Source organism: Schistosoma mansoni, chromosome W (genome assembly GCF_000237925.1).
Source record: "Schistosoma mansoni strain Puerto Rico chromosome W, complete genome".
Taxonomy (NCBI): Eukaryota; Metazoa; Platyhelminthes; class Trematoda; order Strigeidida; family Schistosomatidae; genus Schistosoma; species Schistosoma mansoni.
In genome coordinates, this window is record NC_031502.1 from 26,274,840 (window position 1) to 26,302,581 (window position 27,742).

Here is a 27,742-nt window from a genome sequence, read left to right on the forward strand (position 1 = left end):
CCCTCACAATGGACTTCGATGTTGAACACAAATAGACCACAGTTCCTTCAGCCATCGTTTGAAAGGCCCGGTGGAAGACTACCGATCATTCTGTGGCATATGTTTAGACTCTGGTTACTCTTTAATGCAAGCATATGTTTGCAGGTTCCTACTAGACATAGAAAAGCCACAAGTAGATGCCTTTGTGTTCAGTTTAATGAGGAAAAAGTCAAAAATCTATTTCAGGAACAACCAGAGAAGCAGTCAGCTCGGAAATAACTGTGAAATCTACCAACAACTTAAACCAAAACGTTAAGAAATATCAGTGGCTTTCTGTGGCGTCCACAAAACTGATAAATGCCCCAAAGCTCCACGCCAAGCTCCAAACGCCACGTAGAGTAGAGGCAGCTTGAAAATACTGATTAAGACCTTACGCAACGATCGTGAGGTGTTTGGTACTGGAAGAAATAGAAAGAATAGGAAGCCGCAGTGTTAAACACAAGACCATTCAAACTTATCAAAAATACGGGTACGAAAATCCGGCTGTTTTTGAAACTATCTCGGTGAAAGGAGGGATTATTACCCACTTACATTAAAGATTAGACCGATGAATAAAACAATTTGAGGAACAGTTCAACTGGCCTTCAGTAAGCGACTTTATCCAAAGAACCTAAATAAGAAATTGATGTGGGTTCTCTAACTCTTAGTGATGCTGCCAAGGTTATAAGTAACCTAAAGCAAGAATAAGCGGCCGGTTCGGGTGGAATAGTCCTGGAAATCTTTAGGCGTAGTTTAGTCTTAGCAACTGGATTGACTGGGGACTGAACATAAACACTTCTGGCTGATTTCAATCGCTGCTCGTCCCAGTTTGTAAAAAAAGGTGAAAGCTCTCCTATGATAACCACCGAGGAGTCGGTTTGACTTACATAGTATCTAAAATACATTGGAAGCGTTGAGGGAGCAATGAGGTGGTTAGACACTGTTTGCTAAAGGTGAGAAATCGGTCGAAAAGGTAGTGAATCTTCGCTGACTGAGGTGATATGGATATGTCTTTCAGGTAATTGTACACTTCTACCTGAGCGGTACCACTACTACTGATACTATTATTAATTCTATTTTCTGGGATTTGTCTTGATAATTTCATCTCGCTGCGCTATGGTATGGCAACGTGAATTTATGCACATAAATGCCAGGTTCTATACTGCGTATGACTAACTGATTGCCTGTTGATTATTATCGATTCCAATCAATAGAAACATGAAAAGCACCCATAGTTTGTTTGATCGTTTATGCCCTTTGAGTCGTATTTCTGTATAATTCGTAGATATATGAGTGCTTTTATGTTTGACTTGATAACCGTTAAAACGCTTCGACTGTAATTGATTCATTTGCGTATTCACTTTTTTTTCTCATGAAACGAGTAAAAGATCAGTTTAATTACATTTGCTTGTTCTCGTCAGTTTTTTTAAAAACATTCTTATTATTCATAAGCAGTTATGTATAACATTTCGAGATGACAATTTTGTGATCTGTTTGAAACTTTCAGCTTGGAGATGACATGGTCTATCTGTATCAACTTTCACAACATCTGCTAACTATGTTGGATCAGGTCATTCGTTATGTTGAAAATGTTATCGATAACAAATGTCCAGCTGACCCCAAAATTGGGAGGTCCATAGCACAGTTAATTTTCTCAATCCCCAAATTAGACCCTGATCATTTGGAGCAACTGATCAACTCGAGCTATAAAGATTTGCTGATGATCACTTACCTCACTAATCTTATCCGGACGCATCTAAAGATTTTAAATCTGGCCCAGTGAACATTCCCATTTCAAGTAAATTTTCTCAATGTTGAACAGAGTATCCAGCTGTAAACGCTTACAACTAGTAGACAAGTATAAATTGTTGCCCCGATTTGTAGGTGAAATATATATCTACTCAATTTCCTGGAAATGCGGTACTTTAATGAGGTGTGACGTTGTCTATTACATATGTTTGTTTGTTTCCAATGCTTATATTTTAACCTATTGATGTAGGTTTACTATCATCGTTTCACTGGTTGGTTGCAGTCTTTATGGGTTAAAAGTCTTAGTACGTCTAATTTTTCTCTCGCGATTACATTGGTGCGAGTTATTAGAATCTATGTTCATTTAAGCATTATTATCTCTTTATTAGTGTTCTTCGCAGTTAGCAAGGTATGTCTCTGAAAATTTTTTTAAGTGATGTAGATTGGATCTTCAACTGACGTGATCTGGTGTAATTTGTCTGAAGTGTAAGCTTACCTTTTGTATCTGTCTAAAGATATTTTATCTGAATATCGACTATCCGTTCCAAACAACAGTAGTTTGATCTGGTTAGGTAGTGAGAAACGACTCCTAGACGCTGCACTAATGTTCCCATATTCAACTTGTCACGCATCATATCAGGAGTTAAGAAAACAAATCAAAGTAACTGATAGTAGCTGTCGATATTTTATTACAAAGACTAACCTTTAAGAGTAAAGTACAAAAAAGGAATGAAACCAAAAAGCCTAGAAGTTAAAAGTGGATTATAATAAGATTTAGAAAAAACTAAATGCATCCACGCTACGACAAATAATTACAAAGCACCTAAGTTCTCCAGCTATCATTAAGGGTGGTAATATAATTGTTTTCCCGTAACATGCTTCAAATCGATGGTCCATTCAACAACTGGCGGCATGATTTTTCAGTCATCCTTTAACCTACTCGGATGCTCTGGTGTTTTGAGATCGCAGCTGGCGAATATTAGTTTCGTACGTTTGCTTAGACTAATTCCCAGGATTTATATGCCTGAATGGTCAACCCAAAGAATACTCTCTAGTAATGTTTGTAGTGAGACAAATTGCTTCTAAACCGAGAACATGTGTAAATATAAAGCGGCTTTCTCATTTAAAAACTCGGGGATATCATACCACTACCACAAAACGATATTTGGAAAAAGTTGTATTACTCATCCTGAAGACTTTTTAGCAAAATATTCTACGGATGTTTAACCCTATTTCGAAGTATTTTAATGTAGCGACTATGTTGATCAACATCATGACTTATTAATGTGATTCCACTCACACATAGTGTACTTGCTATGGAAGGTGATAATAAAACCGGCTCGATCCTTCATCCCGTTTAAGCTGATTGAATCCCTTTGGATGGTACAAAATCTGAAATCAACAAAGCACCTAACTGATTGTTCCAAATAAATTGAATATCGGGTAGAAAGTTAATAATAAATATACTTCTTGTTGTATCCCAACTATTTACTCTAAAGAAGGTTACGTTAAGTCACGAAACGTCAGAAACAATTTTTTACTCATTGGGATATAACACAAAGTATGTTTATTAAAGACACTTAACGATTCGCAAATGTTCAGTGACCTAATTATAATATGTAACTAAGTCGAATATGTGAAGTAGTTCTCATTCATTCTTCCTTAATCAGTGTTCAAAACTAACAATCGACCTGCTTCGGTTTGGGCTCCCGGGCAGTATCACAGCCCTCACAAAAATCAAATGAGATTTGTGTAACGCACATGTATCTGGTGCCCATTTGTACCAATATTTGTGTTTAAATAAATAAACAATCGACAATAACGCATATGACCATAAGCAGATTAGTATCCACAATCACAGGTAAAATGAATTTCAAATATTCAACGTACTCTAATTATATAGAAAAAACCTGTCCATTATCATCACAATATCTTAAAACACTTCGCAAATGGTAAAATTGTTGGTAAAGTCGTGATGCAGCGTTTCGCACGTTGAACTATCAGTCACCCGAGTTGTTTTTCGGCACATAAAGATGTACGAAGTTGTTGAAGTGTACTTATCGTTAAAGATAACGAAAAAGCTCTTCGAAAATACCCTTTAATTGTCTTTTTGTACTAAGTACATCTTGCTGTGCTAGGTTGTGTTGATGATGACTGAATACGTGAATGGGTAATTAAATGTCAAAATAAAGTTAACACGCTGTTGTAAAGTTCTTCGTTTTATGCAGACAATACAACAGACGGGGATTCGACTGCATTAGTCAAAATGGCTCTCCAAGTCGCTGCTTTACACTCTTTAAACCGTGCGTAAAATTGCACTAAGCATCCTAAAACCCTTAAAGTTCCTATCACATTTATTGACGTGTCATTATCGTTCCGTTTTTTGTCGGTTGTTAACATCCTGTTGAGGGATACAATAAACTACTGTGGTGGATACTGTTATTGTATCAATTTCAAACTGAGTAACAGACGTTTACCCAAAGCTACAAGGATTTTTTATAGCATCATTTAATATTGTATTGGGTAACCTTAACCTAAGAGAAGCATTTTGAATAAACATGTCGACAACATTGATTACAATATATACCCTAAAACACGTTTAGAAATACTCCGTAACGGGACTTATTGTCAAGGAAGAGTGAATGACGACTAAAGAGAGGCTCAAATAAGATCCTATTCAAAGGAAAAGGTAAAAACTGAATAGAACACATATATATAATCCTCCAAATGCCCTGGTACGGCCGAGAGTCCGCTCTTCCTCTCGAAATGCTCTCACATGACCACGTGTATATGGTCTCTGCCAGGAGAGTCCTACTCACTGCCTTCTCGTTGCGGGGGTGTTGTTTACGAAATCGAGAAGACGAAAAGCGAATTTCCAGCGCCTTCACTGGATTGGTGGACGCGGAAATTCCACCTAGATGAGTTGAAAAACCCTGATTCCAAACCAATGGTGCACATGGGCTTCAGTGTCCTGAGGGAACAAATGGCGTATAAACTAATTATTGGCCACCGGCTACCATGGGACTGCATCTCGTAAGGATGCTCTACTGCTTTGTGGATCAGAACTTTAGATCAAAGGCTCTGGGTGTTACCTCCTATGAACACTACCTGCTTGAGTTTGGGCACCTGCGCAGTATCACAGCCCTCACACAAATCAAATGAGATTTGTGTGACCAAATACCGTTAGGACTTCTTCACTATATTTTAGTTTCAAAGATCGATTCGTAAAGCCTGATGACACAAACAATATTTTTTGCTCCCAATATCGTCATAGTATGTAATGGGAAACTATCAAACCGTTCATAAAGTTCGATAATCTGTGAAATCAGTATTAATGATAATAAAGCTGAATATTCGGATTAAAATATTCTCTTTGATTTCAAATAGCTCATATACTATAACCAAACTGACTGGACTCTGCATTTAAATAAAGATAAAAAGAGTAGGTTCAAGAAAATTGGAAACATTCTCAAAATGTGGCCGCATATATGGTATAAAATACACTGGTTGAAATTGCTCATAACGACAAAAAATCTGGAATAAGGACAGAAGCCTGTTTTGAAATAGTGCAAAGTGAGAGGTGAATATTTTTTATACACTGAAGATTGTATACAGGGAGTATAATTCACCGGAACAATCTTGAAAATGAGTCAAGCGCATGTACGATCGTTGAACTTCGGGATGAACTGAAAAAGAATAAGAAGATGAGATACATTAGCGGCTTTCAGCAGCACATTAAATGTCATGTATATATATTATTATCCATTCAATTATATGTACGATATCAAAATTCAGTCGGAACTGTTATTCAAGCCAAGTAATTCAAATATATTTTTTGAAATGTTTTCCTTTGTCAAGCGCAAATCTTCGTGAAATAAACGATAAACCAACCTGTATAAATACTTACTAATAATGTTTTATTAAATAATGAGAATTGCATCTAATCCGTTTATTAGGTCCCACCTAACTATCTGTTAACATCCCGTAAAATGTAGTTATCTTAATCTTATTATCATAGACGAGAATATTAAACAGAATAAAACACTAATATATGGGCTAGGAATATTCTTTACAATAAATTCTCTCCATGGTATTTTCGTTCTACTAGAGATTACAAGAAACAAATGTTTCTGGGGTTACATGAAATGGATCAATGACCTGTATGGCCCCTTAGTTTTGAAATTGAAGCATTTTGTTAGAATTCAAGACTCGTTCTCAATGTAGTAATACCTAATTATTCCTCAAGGATTCTGAAACAGACTAAATCAAGGCACTGCTTGAAGTAGGAAAAATCATTGCAATACTGGCCCTTAGTCAACGTTTAATCAGCACGTTAAAATAGTTTCGTTTGGAATGAGTTTGATAAGCATATTCTCTTTCAAGGCATTTCATAGCTATAGAATTTTGAATCTCTTATTGACAAACAAATTAAATGACTGGTTCATGTTGCGAATCACATTTTTCATACGAACTTACAAATAAATGCATAAAAATATGTCTCATTTAGAATAAACATTGATCTAGATACTTTTTATATAGTTGTGTTCCGGACTAAAAAATACAATTTTTTTATGGACAGACCATAAAAGTGCATATTTTTTATTTTTAAACGATGAAACAATAGTTTGCCTGGTAATCTTCATTTTGGATTATAACACTTAATAATCAGTTAAATATAAATTAAAATGTCTTAGATTTTCGGAAAATGAACTGTTACCATTGTTCTATTCTTGATGAAACACTAATATTGACATCTAGTAGCTTTTTATTTATAAATATACATGCATTTCATGTCAAACATAATAAAAATAATTCTTATAGTCTTTGTTGTCAAATAATTCGTATTTATTGACAGATTATAGGTCGATCACTTAAAATAAGTAAGTGGCGAAAATTATGTCAATATGATATTCAATAGTGAGTGAAAAGATACATTGTCTAAACTTCAATAAAAAGATTCTCTTATTAATTACTAAGGAGATTCATGAAGTACCATCATTAAGGTAGTAAGAATAGCGAATTATCAATAAATTCGAAACATCGCATTTGTTGAAACCCATAAGACGTTTAAAAAATACGTTTTTGATTGGTGACCTTTTGATGATCAACCTTATTTATGTGCGTTTTTTCACTTGTGCTTTTAAAAGTAAAACGCCAATAACACATACGACAATGGAGCTTTATTCATGAACAGAAACATGACGAATTCAATCGTTTTGATCATAGTAGTTTAACATTCAACAGTCAAAACTGGTTATGAAATTTTAGAAGACGTTTAAATAAATAAATTCACTGGACAGCTCATCCTGAGACAATTATTTAAGTAAATGCAAAAGTCTGTTATTAACCCAGTTGGCATTCTAAACACTTGGATGCACTGATATTAATTTAAATTGGAGAACTCGACGTCAAAATTTAGTATCACATTACCTGGCATTACCTAGTAATACCAGCAAATTTTTAAATTTCCAAAACGCCAGATATGTCAATAATCAGCACTATTTCACATACTGTTGAGTAATTAAAAAACACCTCATGCAGTACTTTGTTAAGTAAACAATTACTTTTTGCGAAAAAAAGAATTGAGTATTGTTCAGAAATTTAGAAAATTAGAGACAACCAAAACGTATTGAGATTACAGTACCTTAACATTGCCAAAAAGTAATTTAACAGTAGGAGGAAAGCGCTATTGTTGCTTATATTATATTTTACAATCATCAGTGGTATGAGAATAACAAAGCATCGAATTTCTTTGCTTTGACCTTGAAACAAACAAGTAGAATCACTTGATAACGACCACCCTACCGTTAGTCTGACTGATATTCAAGTTTCACGAGTTTACGTAATCTTCACCGTTTCGATAAGTGAATGAGCAGATATTCGAAAAGTACACGTAGTAGTAGGCTTTTATAAAAGCCTGGAAGTACAATTACATGAGGAAGTGTATTCAGTAGTAATATACAATAAACCCAAGCAATATGTTAATGTTAATCAATAGAAACTGGAATGTATCTGAATAAACGTAAAAACAACTGCTGTGCGAAAATTTTAAACCTTATACATAATTATGACCATTGTTTGAGTCAGTCAGTCAGCGACAACGTAGGACCAGGCACATATATGCATCGGTCCAAGTCGCCATACCTCGTTAGCACAAGATGAACACCAAATTCATAGAAGTAATTAATTTAGTGGTGGTAGTATATATAGAAAGGTTGTATATAAGGATATAGTATAGGAAGGAAAAAAGTTATGAAGCAATTTTAATTTCAAGGTTTAAGGGAAGATAAAGAGTGTATACACCTGCGCCATTGTGATCGGTTCTGAGCCATGTCATCCAGAGTCTCTAACCATTAGTTACGATAATCGCGCGGACCCCAACCAAGTAGTCTGCATCTGCCAACATGGCTCAGACTAGAAGTTAGTGACTTCAAGCACTGGTGCCACGCCTTGGTTTGGCCGCCCCTAACTCTTTTCCAACCATCCCCTACACTAGTCAGCATAGCACGTCGTGGTAATCGGTGTTCAGGCATACGTAACACGTGGCCTAACCATCTCAGTCGATGAAGATTCATCACCTCATCAACTGATTTACCATCATTTCCTAATACCCTGCGTGTAACCTCACTATTACTTACCCGGTGATCCCAGCAGATGTGAGCAATATTTCTAAGGCATGTGTGGTCAAATACTAGTAACTTATGAGTATCTTCTACTCTTAATGGCCACGTTTCGCAGCCGTAAAATGGAACAGAGCGAACTGCTGCGCAGTATACTCGTCCCTTACTTGACAGACGGATATCTCGTCTTCGCCATAGGTGACGAAAGCCAAAGGAGCTTTTTGAATCCGTGCAGAGATTTCGTCAGACACAAACCCATTAGGGCTGCTCAGACTTTCAAGATAAGTGAAGTTGTCGACGCATTCGACTACTTCACTCCGTATCCTTAATTCGGGTGTTGACGCGGACCAGTCCTGGAGTAACAATTTAGATTTAGATGGGGAGAAACACATTCCGAATATCCTGGCATTATTACTCAGTTCTAACAGAAGACTCTGCATTTTGCCAGCGTCTTCATCAAACAGGAGTATATCATTTGCGTATTCTAAGTCGATAAGTGGGCCTCCTGGTAGAAGATCAATTCCTGAAAATTCAGTCGACGAGAGTGTTATTTCCAGCAACAGGTCTATAATGAAGTTAAACAAAAATGGGGATAGTGGACAGCCTTGACGGACACCACTTGAGGTTGTAAAATCATATGACAGTTCGCCATAAGCTCTCACTCGACTGGTAGTGTTCGAGTAAAGAGCCTTCACAAGGTTTATGTACTTCTGAGGTACACCTTTCAATGACAGACACTGCCACAGAACCTCTCGGTCTACAGAGTCAAATGCTGCTTTTTAGTCAAGAAAAACTATCATTGTCGGACGCCGATAAGCATGTCTGTGCTCTAAAACTTGACGAATGGTGAATATGTGGTCGATACAGCTACGACCAGGTCTGAAGCCAGTCTGATTTTCTCGTGTTTGCAGTTCACGAGTCTTAGTTAGGCGCCCGATAATTATTGAGGCTAGTATTTTAGATGCTATGTTAGTCAGACTTATCCCTCTATGGTTATCACAGGATGATTTTGGCCCCTTCTTATATATTGGGACAATCAGAGATTGTGACCAGTCAGATGGGATTACTCCGTTTCCCAGATTTTAGCCAGAATAGTAGTCAACCTAATCGCTAAAATTGGACCACCATATTTAAAGACCTCTGGAGCCAATCCATCTGGACCAGCTGCTCTTCCTCGTTTCAGATTACTTATAGCCTTTTGAACTTCAAGTAGTGTCGGGGGACCTACTTCAATGTTCCATTCAGACTGTCTGGGAATAGTGGGTAGTTGTGCAGTAGCTGAAGGCCAGCTAAACTGCTTTTCAAAGTGTTCCGCCCATCGTTCTAAACGTTTGGGTTGAGAGCAGATAAGGGTTCCGTCTTTTTCCGAGATTGTCTCACTTACACTTGACTTCTTAATTCCGGTTTCTTTTATTAGTCTGAATAGTTGCCTGGTGTTGCCTACAGCCGTTGCCTTTTCCATCTCTTTTGCTTTCGTTGCCCACCACTGCTCACGATCGTTCCTTAGACTTTTAGTTAACCTAGATCTAATTTGTTTACGCTCTTCGTGTTCAGAGCCTGATGGGATGAGTTTACGCGAATCCATCAGTGAAATAGACTTAGAAGAAATCCACTGATTTTTTGGAGCCCTATGATTTAAATAACTAATAGATGTTACTGCTGTTTCCACTGCTGTTCCAAGCAGCATCTGGGTCAGTCTCGTTTACAGAACTACCTAGATGTGAACTCAGTTGTTTCTGGAATTCGCATTTGGCTTTCTCGTCCTCCAGTTCAATCCTAATGGGTCTTCTTAGTGTACTTTTCCTGCGTCCATTGAGGCGCAGACAAATGCGCGCTCGTATTAAAGCGTGATCAGAGTCTAAACAAGTATTCCAATACGAGCGACAATCTTCTATTGAGCCTCTCCAACGATGACTGATGACAATATGGTCTATTTGAGTCCATAGTTGGTTTGGTGCAGTTGGTTGCCATGTTAGACGATGTCTCTCCTTATGCTTAAAATTAGTGCTTGCTAAAAATAAACGATTGTCTGAGCATAGTTGCAACAGACGATCACCATTATCGGTTCGTTGAGCCGGAATACTAAAACACCCACCTAAATGTCTTTCTGTTTGATTTAAGCTGCCTACCTGGGCATTAAAGTCACCCGCTACGACTACTATGTCTGAGCGCTTAGCTTTCTGAAGAAGCTCAGAGAGCTTTCTGTAAAAGTCATCTTTCACTTCATCATGGCTGCAGTCAGTGGGAGCGTAGGCAGAAACGACGAAAAGGCAACGACGTGTGGCCCTATCCTTTCGAGTTCTTACGGAGCCATTTAGCCGGACAGCACACAGGCGACTGTTAACGGGGATCCATTCTAATAGTGCCTGTTCTGCCCTTGTACTTAGTGCTATGCCTACACCTGCAAGTCCGCGAGAAGTAGCCAACGGGTCGCCAGATACACGGAGGGTGTATTTCGTTGGCTGTCCATTTTGGCGAGGTGAGGTCAAGTGAATGACCACACTAGGATCCTGTATGCGTGTTTCGGAGACACAGCATACATCAATGGTACGAGATTCTAGGGTTTTAGCTAAGGAGGCCTGTTAACCGATTTGACTTAAAGTACGTACGTTGAAGGCTCCAATGTGTAATTTGGAGCGAGGTTTTAGTAGACCTGGGACAGCGTTTCGCGCACTAGAATCGTTGACCATGGTGACACTTGAGGAGCTAACCGAAAAAGGAAGTTTAGTGTTGAAAGTCAAGGTAGAAGGAATAGTAGGAATTGAAGAAGGAGATTGATTATGAATACAGTGGTCTTGAGTGCTGTTAGAGGTATGAGGGCAGTTATCACTTCCCGGTTGCCCACACCGTGGAAGGGTTCTTCTATGGGTACCTGAAAAGGAAATTGGGTTAGAAGTGGTCTTAATGACCTGAGAGCGTGACCGCAGTGCCCAAGGGACAACTGCTTGAGGTCGGTCACACACGACCTTTTTGTGGGTAGCTTTTGTGTTAGCCCCGTTCTTCAAAAGAACCTTACCGCCGGAGACGGATATCCGTGGGATAAGGCGAGGTGTGCATTTTTAGGGTCGACCTTTTCTAACCCCACCCCTCCTTGTGGGAAGGCAGCATCGCTGTCATGCTGGTTGTCTGAAGGAAACACCTTATTGCTGTCACACCTCTGTACAGTCAGCAGTACGACTTCGCCTTCGGACCTTGGGTTTGCTGCTTTTAGTCTCACCGCTCTTCAAACGACCTGCCTGGCATGGTAGGACCTTGAGGAACGATTGTTCCAGCCAGTATAGCTCGATTGAATCATCACGATAGGCAAGCCCGACCACCACGTCAAGGTAGCAGCAACGGTCGTGTGGTGTGTATATGTCTGATACCTTCTTGTACCAATGTTTATATATTTAAAGAAAGAATGTAGCTGTAAGAAGACATTTTGAAAGATAACTTTGAAGTTTTCCAATAGTTAACCATTCAAGAGTATTTGTGAGGAAATGTTTTATTACTTGAACAATAGAAGTCTAATTTGTTTGCCACGTTCTCTTATTAGACTAAATACTGAGGCCAGAGAGGAAACTCCGTCCTGATAAACAGATGTTTAGATTACCTTGGTTACAGCTCAACATCAATCAGTGTTATCAGTCAAAACGTGTGACTGTTCAAGGTACAGGACATTAAGAAATGAATGAAATAAGTATACTTGGAGTAGAGAATTACAGTTTGAATTCTGATTGGTAAATACCATCGAGTAATATCAATCAAGCCCAAACATAACAATACTAAATCCGAGTCTTATAGTGAACATCAACAACTGAATGTAAGTATATCCAACCAACAATTTCTAAATAAGAAGAAACATTAGTGTTAAAAGCCAACAGTAGTTAAAACATCATTTACAGTTCAATAGTCCTTGACAGAATGTATGAATGACCGATGTGTTCCTTACTTTACCATGTAATCTTTTACTTCGTAAAAACTATTAGGAAGAAGTCAGTCAGTCACAACGTAGAACTTCCATTGTTTGAAACATGGTATTTATAAAGAAATCGAATTTTATTGTCAACTAGCATACTTCATTGATAACATGAAAATGCATTTTTAGCTCTTTTATTAAGACACTAACTTTTGTGATTCCTGATATGACGGGATGAAAAGTCAAAATTAGATTGATTTACTTATTGTGACTTGTATTCAACATTAATTCCGTTTTAATTCAATATGATGATTACCCAGTGTAATACTTGTTTCGTTTTCTCCTATGACCTTTTATTCAGTATAACATACGATATTCTTGTATTGAATTAATATGAACTATGCTCCGCATGACATGCACCATTAGATAACTCTATTTTTCATATATGTGATTTTAATTAACGATCGAAATGAGTGTACGAATCAATATACAAATGAGTATATTTTCGACTAGAGTCGTCGTTATTGTTCGTGCTTCTGGCTGGCTGTGAAATATATTTCTCTATTTGAACCTCGACTTTTCTTCCTAGTTAGCGAGGTTGGGACGCATCGGAATAGCTAGTTTACTAGTCATTGTGCCACTGAGTCTTTGTTCCGTTCACAGATTAGGTGAACTCGTAATCTCTTCAAACATAATAATTTCCCAGGTAGTTTACCTATTCAGCAACAAAATATTGTGACTAAATCCTTGAAGTATTAGACAATTAGGAATGTTTTAATTTTCCATCATAAAAGAGTAGTACCATCAATCGAACGAATAACAATATCTTTGAGATTAAACACTCATATCAATGATCACAATGAATACATCAAAAGAAAAATTATCTACGAAACAAGTGAGAAGAAATTTATAAGGCTTTAAAGGTTAGTTTGCATAGTAGCGAAGTGGAAAACATTCGCAATTTTTACATACACGAACGAACAGTACATCTTAAATGAGTAAATTTATATAAGAAATATTAGTTTCAATTTCATAAGACATAATACAATAACCGTTTTTATGTGTATGAACATAGACAACAATGACTAGAAAAAAAAAACCAAAATTGCACAACTGGAATCCAAATATTTTTACACGAGCAGACTCACTTCATAACAACATCTTGAAAATCGGTAATTTGCTCTTGTGTAGCTTGGACTAAACCATCAGTACGTATAGTTGACAAATTAGCTACTGCGTTCTTCAACCAGTTAAGAAACATCTATATACAAAGACGGATATGAAAATATAGCACTGGAATCGGAAATACTAAATTGTGGTCAACGTTTTTAGAAGTGACTTATTCCCGGTTGATCTTTTGCTAAGAACACATAATCTGGAAACTTTGACGAAATAAAAACCAAGTGCATCATTCACACAAGGAAAACTTAAGACAAGAGATGCTAAAATAAGTCCATTAACTATGAATTCATAAGATTCACTAAATTTCAACATTGACTTTTCCTAATAGCTAAACTAAACAATTATACATAACGTTTGCCGATTATCTACCTTACTTTTGTCTTTATTTAACTAAGTTTTCTAATACTGCTGCAATTAGCTTCCGTAATTATCTAGCTTGCAAGTGGGAACCCGAAACAAATCCGGGTGGATTAAATAGTTAGGTCATGGAACATTGGTACACTTAACGATGTTTGAATGTAGTCATATTGAAACATTGGGTCAATTTTTTTAAGACACCGTGGTAACTACGCATAATAAAGAGAAAAAATCCGTCGAAGGAAATTGAAGAGTTCAAAAAGAATTTTAAGGTACTGATTTAATTTGCAAAAACTATACTATATATCGAATAAGACAACGTGTGGAAGCTCTACAAAAACAGATACTTACTTCTTGATTAATCATGACCTTAAGATGATATAAAATATCTGCCATCTCGGGAAATCTTTCATCCATTAATCCAAGACAACATGCTTGCAATAATGCTGAAACTAACCGTTGTCCGCCACAACAATTATTCATATTACTAGGATCAGTAGGCTGTGTAGGCCTGGAGTAAGTTAACCACACAATAACGTTCTGAGCAGCTAAAGCTGACTGACAAGAGGGAGTAGGAAGCTGTCTACCAGATACTAAAATCTGGACAACCTGCATTGGTGTCTCCTCACATGCTTCATTCGTAAAAATGATAAGTTCGATGAAAAATCGAGCAGCTGCGGCTGATGCGCTGGTAGAAGCTGACGATGAACTCGACTCATCATTACTAGGTGAGTTTGGATCCGGTGTATCATCACTAGATGAACCAGCACCAGGGCCGGCACAACAGAGATTTAGAGAAGAGACAGCGGTATCGCAGAGTTCATTCAAATTGATCCTGCTACTGGTGAGAAAAACAGCTGCACAGTGTTGTACAAGTCGGGTGCATAGCCGAAACAGATCTTCCACAGTATGTGGTTGTTGTATGAGTCCAGAACCAGAGATAGATTTTAATGTTGGACCACTCAATGCCTGCAAAATGGTGAACGTCGCAAACAAAGATTTGGAACTTCAAGATAGAATAATATATGAATCTTATAATCGACAGACACAGTTAATACAAATAAATAAACTCTTCAATAAATGTCACATTATATATCCTGATGAGAATAATGAATGGCGACTTTTGGACCTTAAAACCAGATCCTACGAATCTGCTCAAAGAGGTGTTAGTGGGACATAGAGTGGATTAAAGCATGTTTCGTGCATGATTGAGTTGGCGCACGTTGATTGGCTAATTCTTACCCAATCAGCACTAGTTAGTTGGAGAAGACTCTAGAATCTTCTCATGTAAAAACTACAAATACACAAACGTATCTCTTATTGTGCTTCTTACTTCTATCTACCCTTGTTATTTGAGATATAATTTCTTTATTGATTTGGGGACTTGTCGAGTGAATAAGTGTCCAAGAATACTAGGCAATAGGAATAGCTGGGTCGTAATAAGAGAAATTATAATACATTCATTATAAGTCTGTAAAACTATTTGAAACAAATTAAATTGTGTTATACTTTACATATTACAAACAATGCAAATGCGACTCCTTGAAAAATATATATATAAGTAAGGAATCTCGTAAAAACTTTATAAACACATTTGTTTGGAAATGCCTTCAAGACTAAGGATAATGACTAAAGCATTTCATTTTAATTAACTAAATAAATGGGGGAAATCAAATAAACAAACAAGCCATATTTAAACATTTCACAAAATAAGCACACTTAATACCTTCGAAATAACTAGAAACTAAACAAATGTTTGAGAATTTAACTCAGACTAAATGCCCTAGTAACTGGTAAATCCTATTTGAAGTATAAGAAAATATGTTTCGAGAAAAAAACTCATGCTACTCTGATAAAGACCCGTATCAGACAGATGATTAACCAAGTAATCACAACGTAGCCATTTGAAATAGCGTACGCCAAAATTAAGGGAAGTCTAGCGTTCGGGAGCGGGATCGCAGGTCTTTTCTTTGTGACCCGCATGCAAACTGGTGGGTGCGCACTGTTGAGGATTCCCATACTAGGAAGAAACGGTCGTCCAATGCTTTCAGATTTTCAATGGTGGCTTAAACTTGACCGATTCATGAATTCAACTTATAGGGTTTCACATTAGTTGTCTAAGCAGACATCGAATATGGTTAAGATAATAGGTGATCACAAAGTAGCCGCAATCACATATTATCGTACCGCCCTAATGGAATAACTACGACGTAGTTGTGAGTAATACGAGTGTTGAAAATAGGAACTTTTAAACTTAGCACTGAGTTAATGAATATTTTAGCATTATGACTTGTAATACAATCCAACTAACCAAACTCACTTATGTTATTTAAACTATTTTCCTAATGGCTGACTATTTTAAACCATTAAACGTGGACATATCATGAACCGAGAAATTCAAATATTTGTAATTTATTACTAAACACTACCATGCTTGAGTTAATTTTTTTTCTACAAAGCCCATTCATTTAATGAACTATTTTACTACACTGTATTTTAATCGTTTGTTCGGAAATTGAAGTTGCCAATGAAAGCTATGGAAATTTTTTATTTAAAAATTACCTCATACACATTAACCAAACCAACTCTGCAATCTAATTGTTCTCCGAACTCATCAACGAGCACGCTTGTTAAATAGAGAAAACTTGAATGTTGTCCTCCAGTTGTGTAAGACAGTACAATCTGAAATTTGAGAAAAATTTTCCGAAACAACACTGCTTTGATACATAAAAGTATGAAATTAAATCAGAAACACAAACCTAGTTTTTACGGCACATTAAAGTCGACATTTTACCAGGACTCCAAAATGAATTCGAACAATTATTGAAAACATTAATCACAAACGAGAATCTAATCTAACGTAATATGTTAACATGGTAATCTGCTCAAAGATGAAGTAATACGTGAAAACAGCCCATTTTTTAAATTATGGAATGAAGCCTCAAAGTGTCATGCTAGATATTTAGAATAAACGGCTGCTAACAATATGATTATAATATGATGAGTAGTATTTAACCAGCCCATACAGATAATACAAGTTTTAGACCCTGAACTATTGTTATATTGATCATGTTTCTATTTTATCTCGAATTAATAAAGTGAAGTGATTCTTACTTACATGTGCAGAGAAGCATTCATGATTTAAGTTTGTAACTTATAAATTGTACTACAGTATATAAAGTGGGTTTGATTAACATAATTCATATAAGATATATGTATCTAAGATATATGGAAAGTTGAAGATTTCCGTACATCGCTAATAATATATGGTAATCAGGGCTATGAGAATTGAATTAAAGGTTGAAAGATCAGAAAACCAATTTGATTTAGAAGTAAACTTATAACTAGCTGAATGAATTAAACAAGAGGCAAGAATAAATTTTCATATATCACCACTACAGAGACGATAAAAATTGGCGATTTATCAATGTTTGGATTTCTTACGAACTACCATATGTAGGTAAAGAAATGTAGTAATGGAAATAATCATAATATTTGCTTAGTTGAATATTGCGTTGTGGAGTGGTGGTTCACACGTTTGAATTTTAGCTAGTGAACGGCTGGTTTGAAACCTACGCCACATTCTTTAGTCTGGGGAACCGAAAAGACTAACTATCAGTCCAACCAGTTGCCATCTAGTGGCAACACCATGTTAGTAATGCAGAGGCTCGGCATCCTGTGTTCGGGCACAGCGATGACAATTTCATTGGTATCACTATATTGAAACATCAACTTCGGTGGCTTGGACATGGCCTACGAATGTCGTCCCAGAGAATTCCACATCGTTCATTATTTGTTGATTGGAAAAGGCGAAGGTAGTCGGTGGACGAAATGGAGTCATGGTGTGAAAGAATGCTGTACAGGACTGACTTCTGTTGATCCTTCAGGACCTCCTGGTTAGGGTCCCAGAGATGGTGCAACATAGTGGCTAGAGACGTTATCAGAAATAGCTCAGGATAGAAGCCAGTGACAATATTGCTGTGACTTTCTTTTATTCGATTCATAAAGGTGAACGTAACTTCTTTAACTGAAAGAATTCCTTCTGGCTGTATTTTTGCTAACCGAACCGTTTCTCCCATTTATTATTATTATTATTATTTCACTTTCATACACTAATTTCTGTTCGTTGTTGTTCTTCACTTCATTATACGTACTTCACATTCTCTATCTCTTCACAACCTCATTGTTATAGTGTGGTGCATATGTATTTGGTGCTCCCTTGTACCATGTTTATGTGTTCAAATAAATAAATAAAGGATAACCAAAAAAAATTTGCTGCAATGTGAAATGAATTTTACAGTTTGATCCATTTAGTTGTCAAGTGTTATAGTAGCCATAAGATGACAGAATAAATTTATCATCGGCCATTGAGCTTACCTTTTCGGCAAGTTCCGGGAGGAGATCTCGCAAGTGCACAGAAAAGCAACGCACAATAAAACGTATGAGACGACAAACATGCTCCATTGGACGCATGCGCGAGGCATAATGTGTGAGTACACGGGTTACAACTGGCCATATTACTTCTCTTACTAACTGCAGGCATTCAGCCAAACAATCTTGAGCAGAAAGCACCATCTCAGACGTAGTACGATCAACAGCATTGCGTTCCCTTGTATCCCACTGACTAGAACTTGGATTTCCCAAACGTCGTAAAAGGCAATTAAAAGTACGAAACAGTGCTGCTAGGTAATCGAGCCATACACGGGGATCACTGAGAGTATCTGAACCTTCGATAGGGACATTACCATCCATCAGCTAAAAACAATAGACAAAAAAGGAATGAAGGATCATATAAAGTATGGTAATTGAGACTAACGAACTGACTGAACATTGGCAAAATAGAATTTGAATCAACATCTACAATGTACAACGAACACAAGCAAAGTGCAGCAGGAACCAGCTATCCTACAAATCAAAACTGGGTATCAAAAGTACTGAATGTAGATATACTTAGTGTTTGCGAACAATAAACATTCATGTGTATCGACATAAATTGAAGCAGAATTCATTGATGAATGTGTGGCAACATATTGAAAGTGACTATTTCTTCTAGAAAGATGACAAGGGTGAAACGTTTTCGCACTGGCTTAATAGATAATCCTAATTAGTAGCAGTATGGTGGCGAGGTTTAGCATATTCACTTTTAGATTAGTACTATTCAAGATACAGAGAATGAAAGTGGACATAAGTGCATGTGCAGAATAGACTCAAAATGGGATTGCTGTAAGCCCATTCAACTTCTTCATTATTTGTCTACTCGCCGCAATTTAGACATTTAATCCACTATGTAAAATTATGTGAGTCTGATTGGGCGCATGTCTCCATACCAATATTTATCTATTCTCCCACTGGTCGTAACACATAGACAATCAATAATTTATCCACAATCAATTAACACTCATAAATATATATGGATTTTGTAACACACACACTCACACACTCACTGGTTTCCTTGTGTGTTTGCTATCTATGCACTTGAGGGTTTTTACTAATCATTAACAATATCTCTACAACCGGTGCTCTGGTTTTTGAATAATACTACTAGGAGATTTAGCTTACGTAAATACTCAGTTAACAGGATATTATTTACTGGAGTCAGATACAGAGGAATTAACCTCTACAGGAAATTATTCACCATATTGTTAGTATCGTATATTAGTATGCGGAAAGAAAACTATCCTGTGCATGTGTAGTATAATAACAATACTTTTAGTCCGTAAACTAAATCATTCAGTCTCCTGATACAAATTTCACAACTACTTATCATGGAAGTTGATAATTACCTTGGATAAACATTCCAGGCTAACGCTACATATTTGTGCTACTCTCATCGGAAAAGCTTGTCTAGACGCTCGAGGGTCGAATTCAACTCCCCCACCACCTGTGCCCACAGAGCACATTAGACCTCGTCCAATACCAGCAAAAAAGTGAGTAGCATCATGGATAGGAACCCAAGCAAGCCTTGGTAGATTGTAGGCAACTCGATTGACCAAATCCTGCCAATGTTCATCAATTAGAGCAAGACGAAGAGAATCGGAGTTGCAAGGGGAAGGAATAGAAACATCTCCATTAGGTGTAGACGTTGGAGTTGCGCGATAGACAGCACACAACGAACCAAGAGCTGAAAGTGCAGCTCCAACAGCAAGTTTTTGACCTGGCTGGAATACAAAATAAAGAGTCAAAATCCGGCTAAACACTAATGAATTTTGTCAAAAGAGTAATTGATTGATGCCAAGTAAAGAAAAGTTGGACTTTGTTTTCGTATCATCACTAGTCAAGAGTTTGGAAATTCAACTTAACACCATTATAGAACAAGAATGTCTTCCACCACTTGATGAGTTTGGGAAGTTGCGAAAACCAGTTCCCTGTGCCTTTTTGTTTGTACAGTTATGATTGTTATACAGGCAATATTGATTATATTGATAAACCAATAAAACTTTCTAAATACTAAAATCACAAATATACAATGCACCTACCTATTGCGGCGAAACCATCTGTAGAAATAGATACCATTAGGGATCCATTGGAAATAGTCGTTTAGTTTATCCAATAATCAAAGAATATGCTCAGCATTTGTTAACTTTAAATAAAACACTCAAAAACAGTGTTCCATACTTCATATGTGAAAACGAACGGTAAATACAAGTGGTAATAACTTTCAAACGATGAGATCCATCACAAGTAAACAACAGCAGCCATTATAGATTACAAATAATCGTAATAGAACTAATTCTTCATTAGATCTTTATGTAAGCTACTTGAAGCTTGTTTTTCTTTCATAAAGAATAGAAATGGGGATGAATTAAGTAAGAGCACGAAACGGCATAGACCTTACAATGTTGAATACCAATTGAAGTAAGCTAACTAATTGACTTCGAGAAAATCATCCAATCGTCAAATGAAACACCTTTGAAATGGGAAATATCGTTTGCCACTGGTTCTCTACATTCGACCAAAACAAGAGGATTTTTGTACGTAAATCGATTGAAACGCCAGCTTGTTTGTAGTTTCTGTATCTACGAAATTTTACATTATGAACTGAGACTCATCTCAGTGATACAAGTAAAAATACAAATTTCGTTTAAGCGAATTACTAGTTTAATTTGCTAGGAAACCGATATAAAACTCTATTAATAGTTAGGATTACACTTCCTTCGAAGTAAACAGTCAAAGGAACTTGGGATGTAGCAGAAAATTAAAAACAATCGGTGTACCCGTGGACACAATCAATAATAAAGACCTTTATTAAGAGTAGAGTCAGGCTATTAACAGATTGCCTGGATATCAATCAAGTAAATAAGAATCAGTTGGCGTGTGAACTCAAACGATTATTACCATTATGGTAACGACATTATACACAAGCGCTAATCAAGGATATCCAAGTACTTATTAAAAAGTTTTGTTTGATATTTAACACTTCTGGAAATCAGGCTGAAATTCACATAAAAATGGGGATGGAAATTTTATTCTATAACTCCCGCTACGAAACGAATCCTCTACCCGTTTCGTTCAGTAGTAAACTTATTGATGGGATATGACCAGCATATTCTGAATAAATACTTTCAACGTGCTGTTACCTCATTTTTATTCGTATTTATGATCGATGACTCCATCATTTCCAATCTTTTAAAGCGACAATTGATGTCCAATTGATGTTCAAAAAAATTCATAAAACAAAGACTACAGACCTAGTCAATAAAAACAATCTTTCTTGACATATAGTGAATCCGGTTTCACAAAAAATTTAGTGCCTCAAATATTATGTTTAAAACCCCAATTCATAGCTCACGAAAAACTACTTGAACTACGAACAACATAAGTACATCTTGACTTTCTTCACAATCTCAATTCAATGACTAATAAACACACGCCATTCGAACTTGAGGTAATAAACAACTTGGAAATACTACGAAAAATACAATACAGAACAACTAACCTGTAAAGATTGAGACTCAACACCAGCAGGCTTCTCGATTATCTCAATCAGCTGGTTAACGATTTGACGTCGGAGCTGAGGATGACAGGCGGCCCAGTGAGCCAACTCCATATACAACATACAACCGACTTCTTGAAGAGGAGGAGGGCATGGTCCTGTGAGACCTGGGAGTACTAGTTTTGATATAAGATTCGAAATATGTTCTTCAGGATCACGAGGAGATAGACGTTTAGCAACAGTTGTAAGCATGAACAGACATGCTTCAGACTCCCGAAGCACTTCATATGCCGACGCCTGTGCATTCTCAGACATAGCTAACATTTGCAGCTTCTGAACATAATTGTATAGCTAGAAATGGAAGATTACATTTGTTATAAATTTAGCCCGAAAAGTAGGCACTACCTTCGAATATCAAAATGGAAGGGAAAAGAAAGAAAACTAAAAAATCTCACGTCTTGCAATATAACCATCAATTTATAAAACAATAGGTGCATCAATTATTATTGTCGTTCTTAACTATGAACTAAGTACTTACAACTACGGTCAAGATAATCGAAAAACTCAATGGTAACAAGCAATATATGATAAAATTCACAAGTCAAAAATATGAAGGGTACATAACACACAAATTTCAGCACTAACTCAAAAGCAAAAAAGTGAAATTACATACCAGGACAGCTATTATTGGTACATATTCGTGGTATATTTAAAATTGGTTTTGTAAATTAGACGGTTAAAATCAGAAACGAAATACTAGGATTATTGCCATCTTAAGTTGAAATCAAGGTCAAGAACTGCACAAAAGACAAACAGACAACATGAAGGCCAAAAAGTAAACAAAAAGCCACGTGGTTAACGTAGAGGACTATTTATGACCATACAATGTACCTTAGTAAGATTAATGTTAGCAACGATGAGACTTGGATGGCAGAGTAGCTTAAATATTATTTAGAACAAGCAAAGCCTGTCGTAATCTAGTGAAATTAGATTGCGTGTAACTGTCAAAGATCAAAACCCTTCTTCCAGCCGCCCGAATAAGAAACCGATTTCAGAGTAATGAGTTGTAAATTATAATACACGATTACCATGAGTACTATTCTAGTATATGCAAATTGCTACATAAAACATGATGTTACCTTTTCGTTACTACTTTCTGACGTAAGGTCTACTTTTGTACAAATCGCTATTGATAAGGTTCATGACAAAGGTGACACAGTAGTTTCCATCCCGTATAAAATACTTATAAGACCTAGGGAGCAACAAACTTCAGCCAACCATCCATGATGTCTACTTGGAAAAACCAGCAGTTAACTATTATCAACGTAGGACTTAGTACTGTAAGACTGGTCATACACTAGCTACCTTGATCAAACTCAAGCACAATTCAAAATATGAAATGAATGTTGTATAATAAAGTCAACAACAATAAAAAAACAGTATTTAAAAAATCACATCAATTATATAATACTGTGTATATATAATTACCTCGACAAAAATAGCCTCAGCTCCAACCAAACCCAGAATATCTTGCATGAGATCATGAACATCCTCACGAAAATCTCTCAATTCATCGGTGCTTTCTAAATCGGATGTATTACTAGGACAGTAACTGGTTAACGCAACCACAACACGAGTAAAGTAAGGAATTAAGGCTGCAACTGGGCGTGTCACGCCAGTAGAAGCATTAGAGTTGTTAACCGAAGATTCCAAGGGGCCCTGATTCACAGATACTGCAGCACTCATGGACCGGTGCTATATAAATAAGAGTCCAAAAAGTCATCGTAAATAAATTTCATAATCTTCAACACATTAGAAAGTACACAATAAACAGTGATGGCAATACGTTTATAACTTAGGGGAAGATACTCTAGGAAAACGACACAGTTTCGATGCCTGCTGAAAGCTGAATTCTTCATTATCAGAACAGGAGATTGAGACATTCTCTTTTGATTTACTTAACCTTTATTTAACAGTTTATCATTATGTTTTAACTGGTGTGCAAAATATGCTTCTTATTTTTAGTATACCCCAAAGACTTTGAGATTAAGCTAAATTACCTACCACTGGATTATTTGGCCATATTACTTTCTTCTTTTCAATGACTTTCTTATCCATGAACCGTTTTATTGAGTCCATTCCTTGCTTCTAATTGGTTTTAGAATAAAAATTTATTTCTCTTTACGCAAAATACTTAAAATTAGTTAAATCCGAAAACACGTAGGAATAAACCCATCATTATTCTAGTTTTTACCAGTCATCAGTTGTGACACAATAACTAGGATTCAACGCAATCTCCAAGTTAACGTACGGGTTAGGAGATAATCAGTGCCGTATTCTTCATAAAAAGTAGGACAAACCCTTTGCTGAGTAGTAGAGCGAGTATCAATACGGTCAATTTAGAAACAAACAAGACAGCTATTGATTGTACTAGTGCAACGTTAGAAATAATAAAGATACACCTCTTCAAACTTACTCGAATCGCATCATCAGCCAACGAATGTAAGGCGTGGAATGTAATAGATGCCAATTCACGACTACCAAGAGGAGGAGGTATTTCAAGAACTACGAGAATACACTCCATAGTACGCAAATCTCCAAAACCACCAGATCCAGGGCTAGTGGGTTGATCTACTAGAGGAGGCCGTAAAGTTCTGGCTAGTGACGAGAAAATGTGAGCCAAACACGTACATCGATCTTTGTACAGTTCAAGCTGTTCTTGTTGTTGAATTGATCCTAAAGCAGACGCGACAGAATTGGAACATTCCTGCACAATACTAACTAGACTGTAAATATTTTCTTGAAGCCAACGCAGTAATTCACTGTTTGAGTTGCTAAGTTGCTTGAATCAAAATAAACAAAAGCAAGATAACCAGTTTTCCAAAAAACGTAAGAAAATGAAGTTGAAAAACGCAGAAGTTTCAATTTAGTTTGTAATAGTTTAGGTTATTCTATTGTTAATATTTTGAACGGAATATGATCAGTCTTAGTATATATGCATCCTGTGCGGATTGCCTCGATATACCCATTATGACATAAATTTATATAAAATAGTCGAAATGTGACTAGCAGCAAAATCTAGGGCTCGAGTTTCGTGTTGTTCGGGACCCACTAGCTGGATGAACCAGCGTTGATATTTGAGGCGAAAGGTAGTGTCTCGATCCCGGATTCCACTGTTAAGCGCATTCAATCGATTATATATAAAAGTCTCACCTGCATATACAGTCAGTGTAATCAGCAGAGACCAAAATCGAAAGGCTATCTGCTTGATTTAATGTTGCTTAACACTAAAGAATTAGGATAAACTAAGAGAATATAAAACCATGGAGGCTCCATAAATCGATGAACCAACCTAACGTGACTTGACAGAGACAGGCTTTTCTTGAAGTAAGTTGACCGATACTTTGAAATTTACTTCCCAGGAATTAGGGAATGTATTTGTAGATGAACACGAGTCCTCGTCGATACTACTTTGGGTCAGTTTGAAGGAAACAAGAGGTTTGTTATAAAGTTTCATGACAAATAAGAATTTATTTTATCACCACGTTTCTAATGACAAAAGAACCATTCCGAAACATTTTACATTCAAAGGGCGTACATAAAAAGTGAAGCTAGGTATTTAAGCAAAAAATGTTGAATACGCCATACAGAAGTTACCGTTTTTCTAATACAAGGTTAATCTACAAACATGTAATTAACAGTAATGCAGCTAAAATAAATTGGCTTACCTTACACTGGTATAAAAGTGCTAGCACCCACTGAGAGGCGGCATCGAAAGTTGATTCAGGAGTAGTGGAGGGATTCCGAAGGATAGCAAATGCAGTGTTCAAGAGAGGGTCAATAGGTACATCGTGTTCAACCATGATCCCAGTATTATCCCACCAACTTGCAAGACAATTATATACTTTAGCTAAGATAACCATTTGTTCTGATTTTGCTCTGTGAGACTAAAAACGAGAAAAAGACCTCAATTTTGAAAAGGCCATAGGCAATCTAAAGCGTGGGGAGCAGCAGGTCCAGATGGATTAGCTCCAAAAATCTTTATTAGTTGAAACATTGTACAATATAACACTTCATTTGTGATGTGCATTTTTCTCCTGTAATTACCATAGAAAACATACTTGCTATTTCTTATTAACTACAGTGATCAGCGATTATAGGCAGGAATGAAGTTAGCTCGTTTATATGTCCTGCTGTGATGCGTCACATTTCAGGATGTATCTTAAGCACTTGAGTTGAATTACGTTTTTTCCTGATGCTTATATATCAACTTTGGGTGTGTTTATAGATGAAAATGGTTGAAGCAGGTGAACAGTACGATTTATAACCATATCTACTCAGGGAACAAGAAATATGTAAATAGGATATAAAGTAAATCACGTTTCAAAAGTTACGAAAGCAAAAAAAAGGTTTTAAAAGTATTTAAATGTTGTGAACCTGGTGGAGTAGCACACAAAATGGCAAATAAATTCTAGTGTAAATTTAAAGTGGAAACTACGACCACTTCAGTCTGACGATGAGTGACAAGACGCCTATCCTTCTAAAATTAATATCAAGATGACTCAATATGTAAAAATATAAGGGTAGTTAGGAAATATCGTAATTTATTTGCTGACGGCAGAGGATACACATGATCTACACTTGTAGTAAAGTTACGAAATATCATATTCCAAACTTGTTTCACACGGACATACATAGGAAAAAGATGATGCCGGTATCATAAATGAGTGGGTAGTAAAGTGATGCGCAATCAAACCGAGTTGGGTCAAACGCTTACCAGAACTTCCAACACAAACTGTTTACTCCCTTCAAACTGACTCATAAGAGCGTGTCGACGATTCATCCCCAGTCGAAGAGTACTGCTGTTCATCTACAAGCGCATAAAAATAACACGCTCCCTACCTCTTCAGGAATAAATTTTAGAATGTCGATTAAGTAGCTGCAGGAGACCTCTGCTTCTGAAAGTCTGTGGAAATGTTTTAATAAATACGCTGCAGTTACTTCGAAACAATATCTTTGATTCCATCTTTCCATTGAACCATATGGCAAAACAAATCTGCGACAGCTAAGCACAACTGATTTGCTATCGGTAAGCTTGTGTTTTCTCTAAGTTCTCGGACATGTTGCAGGAGAGAGTTTTTTAGTCCCTGGAACTAAGCTGGATAGATAATGGAAACATACTTCGTGCGACTCCCCTGGGAGTTCAGTAAAGTGACATTGAATCTTAAAGCATTACTGACTTCAACAAAAAACATACCTTTTTACGTATAGTTTGAGCTCCAAAGTAACAAGAATTTAAGTCTCTATTCATGTATAGCAACTGATCGGATATTTGCCAAGCATAAACCTAAAAGGTCATATAAGTGGGAAAAGTTACCGATTTTTGGAATTCACACAGCCACTTCGAAGCCTGCTCTTTGATAGATGTATCTGGATTCATATACAACGCATCAATGGCAGATAACACAGACTCAACAGACAAGCTGGAGCCCTCCACCATCCTTGTTTGGTTGTTTTTGAACTACGCACGACCCTATAACTTGTACAAAGTGCCAATGCTGTAGTCTTCAGTCTTCAGTAATAAGAATAGGAGGTCTAATGACCTATAATAATCCTTGCAGTTTGTAACACTGTGGAGGTCCAATCTCGTTTTGAATATATCAACTTAAGGTGCTGATATTACGTGTTCCGGTAGAGAATTATAGTAATTCACTACTCGGTGCGAGAAACGAAACTCCAGACGTAAACGATTTGATCTCTGTTTTTGAACTTTCTTCGAATGTCCTCTCAAATGATCAGTCCTAGACGGAAGGAAAAGACAAGACATATTAGTACCAGGTTCATCGTTCAGGATACGATAAGCCAATATTAGATCACCCAGTATTCTACAGTAAGAATGGAAATAAGTCAAGGTGCTTCAGTCTGTCTTCATACGATAGGCCAGATAAACCTTTTACCATTTTAGTTCCTCTGCGGTGGACTCGC

The 27,742-nt window shown here is 36.7% G+C and overlaps 1 protein-coding gene across 1 annotated transcript; it reads right to left on the reverse strand.

The window, feature by feature from the left end:
• Positions 1–5,122: 5,122 nt before the first annotated feature.
• Positions 5,123–27,281, reverse strand: Smp_164410 (putative transportin). Its single transcript, XM_018789158.1, has 16 exons — positions 27,135–27,281; positions 27,015–27,104; positions 26,939–26,980; positions 26,759–26,904; positions 26,660–26,723; positions 26,554–26,627; positions 25,486–25,696; positions 24,234–24,599; positions 23,246–23,512; positions 21,761–22,108; positions 19,608–19,982; positions 18,202–18,579; positions 16,387–16,506; positions 14,176–14,793; positions 13,434–13,546; positions 5,123–5,453 (listed from the first exon to the last, which is right to left on the reverse strand). The coding sequence occupies exons 1-16, from the start codon at positions 27,255–27,257 to the stop codon at positions 5,393–5,395; spliced, it is 3,396 nt and encodes a 1,131-aa protein (XP_018654629.1). The 5' UTR covers positions 27,258–27,281; the 3' UTR covers positions 5,123–5,392.
• Positions 27,282–27,742: the final 461 nt, after the last annotated feature.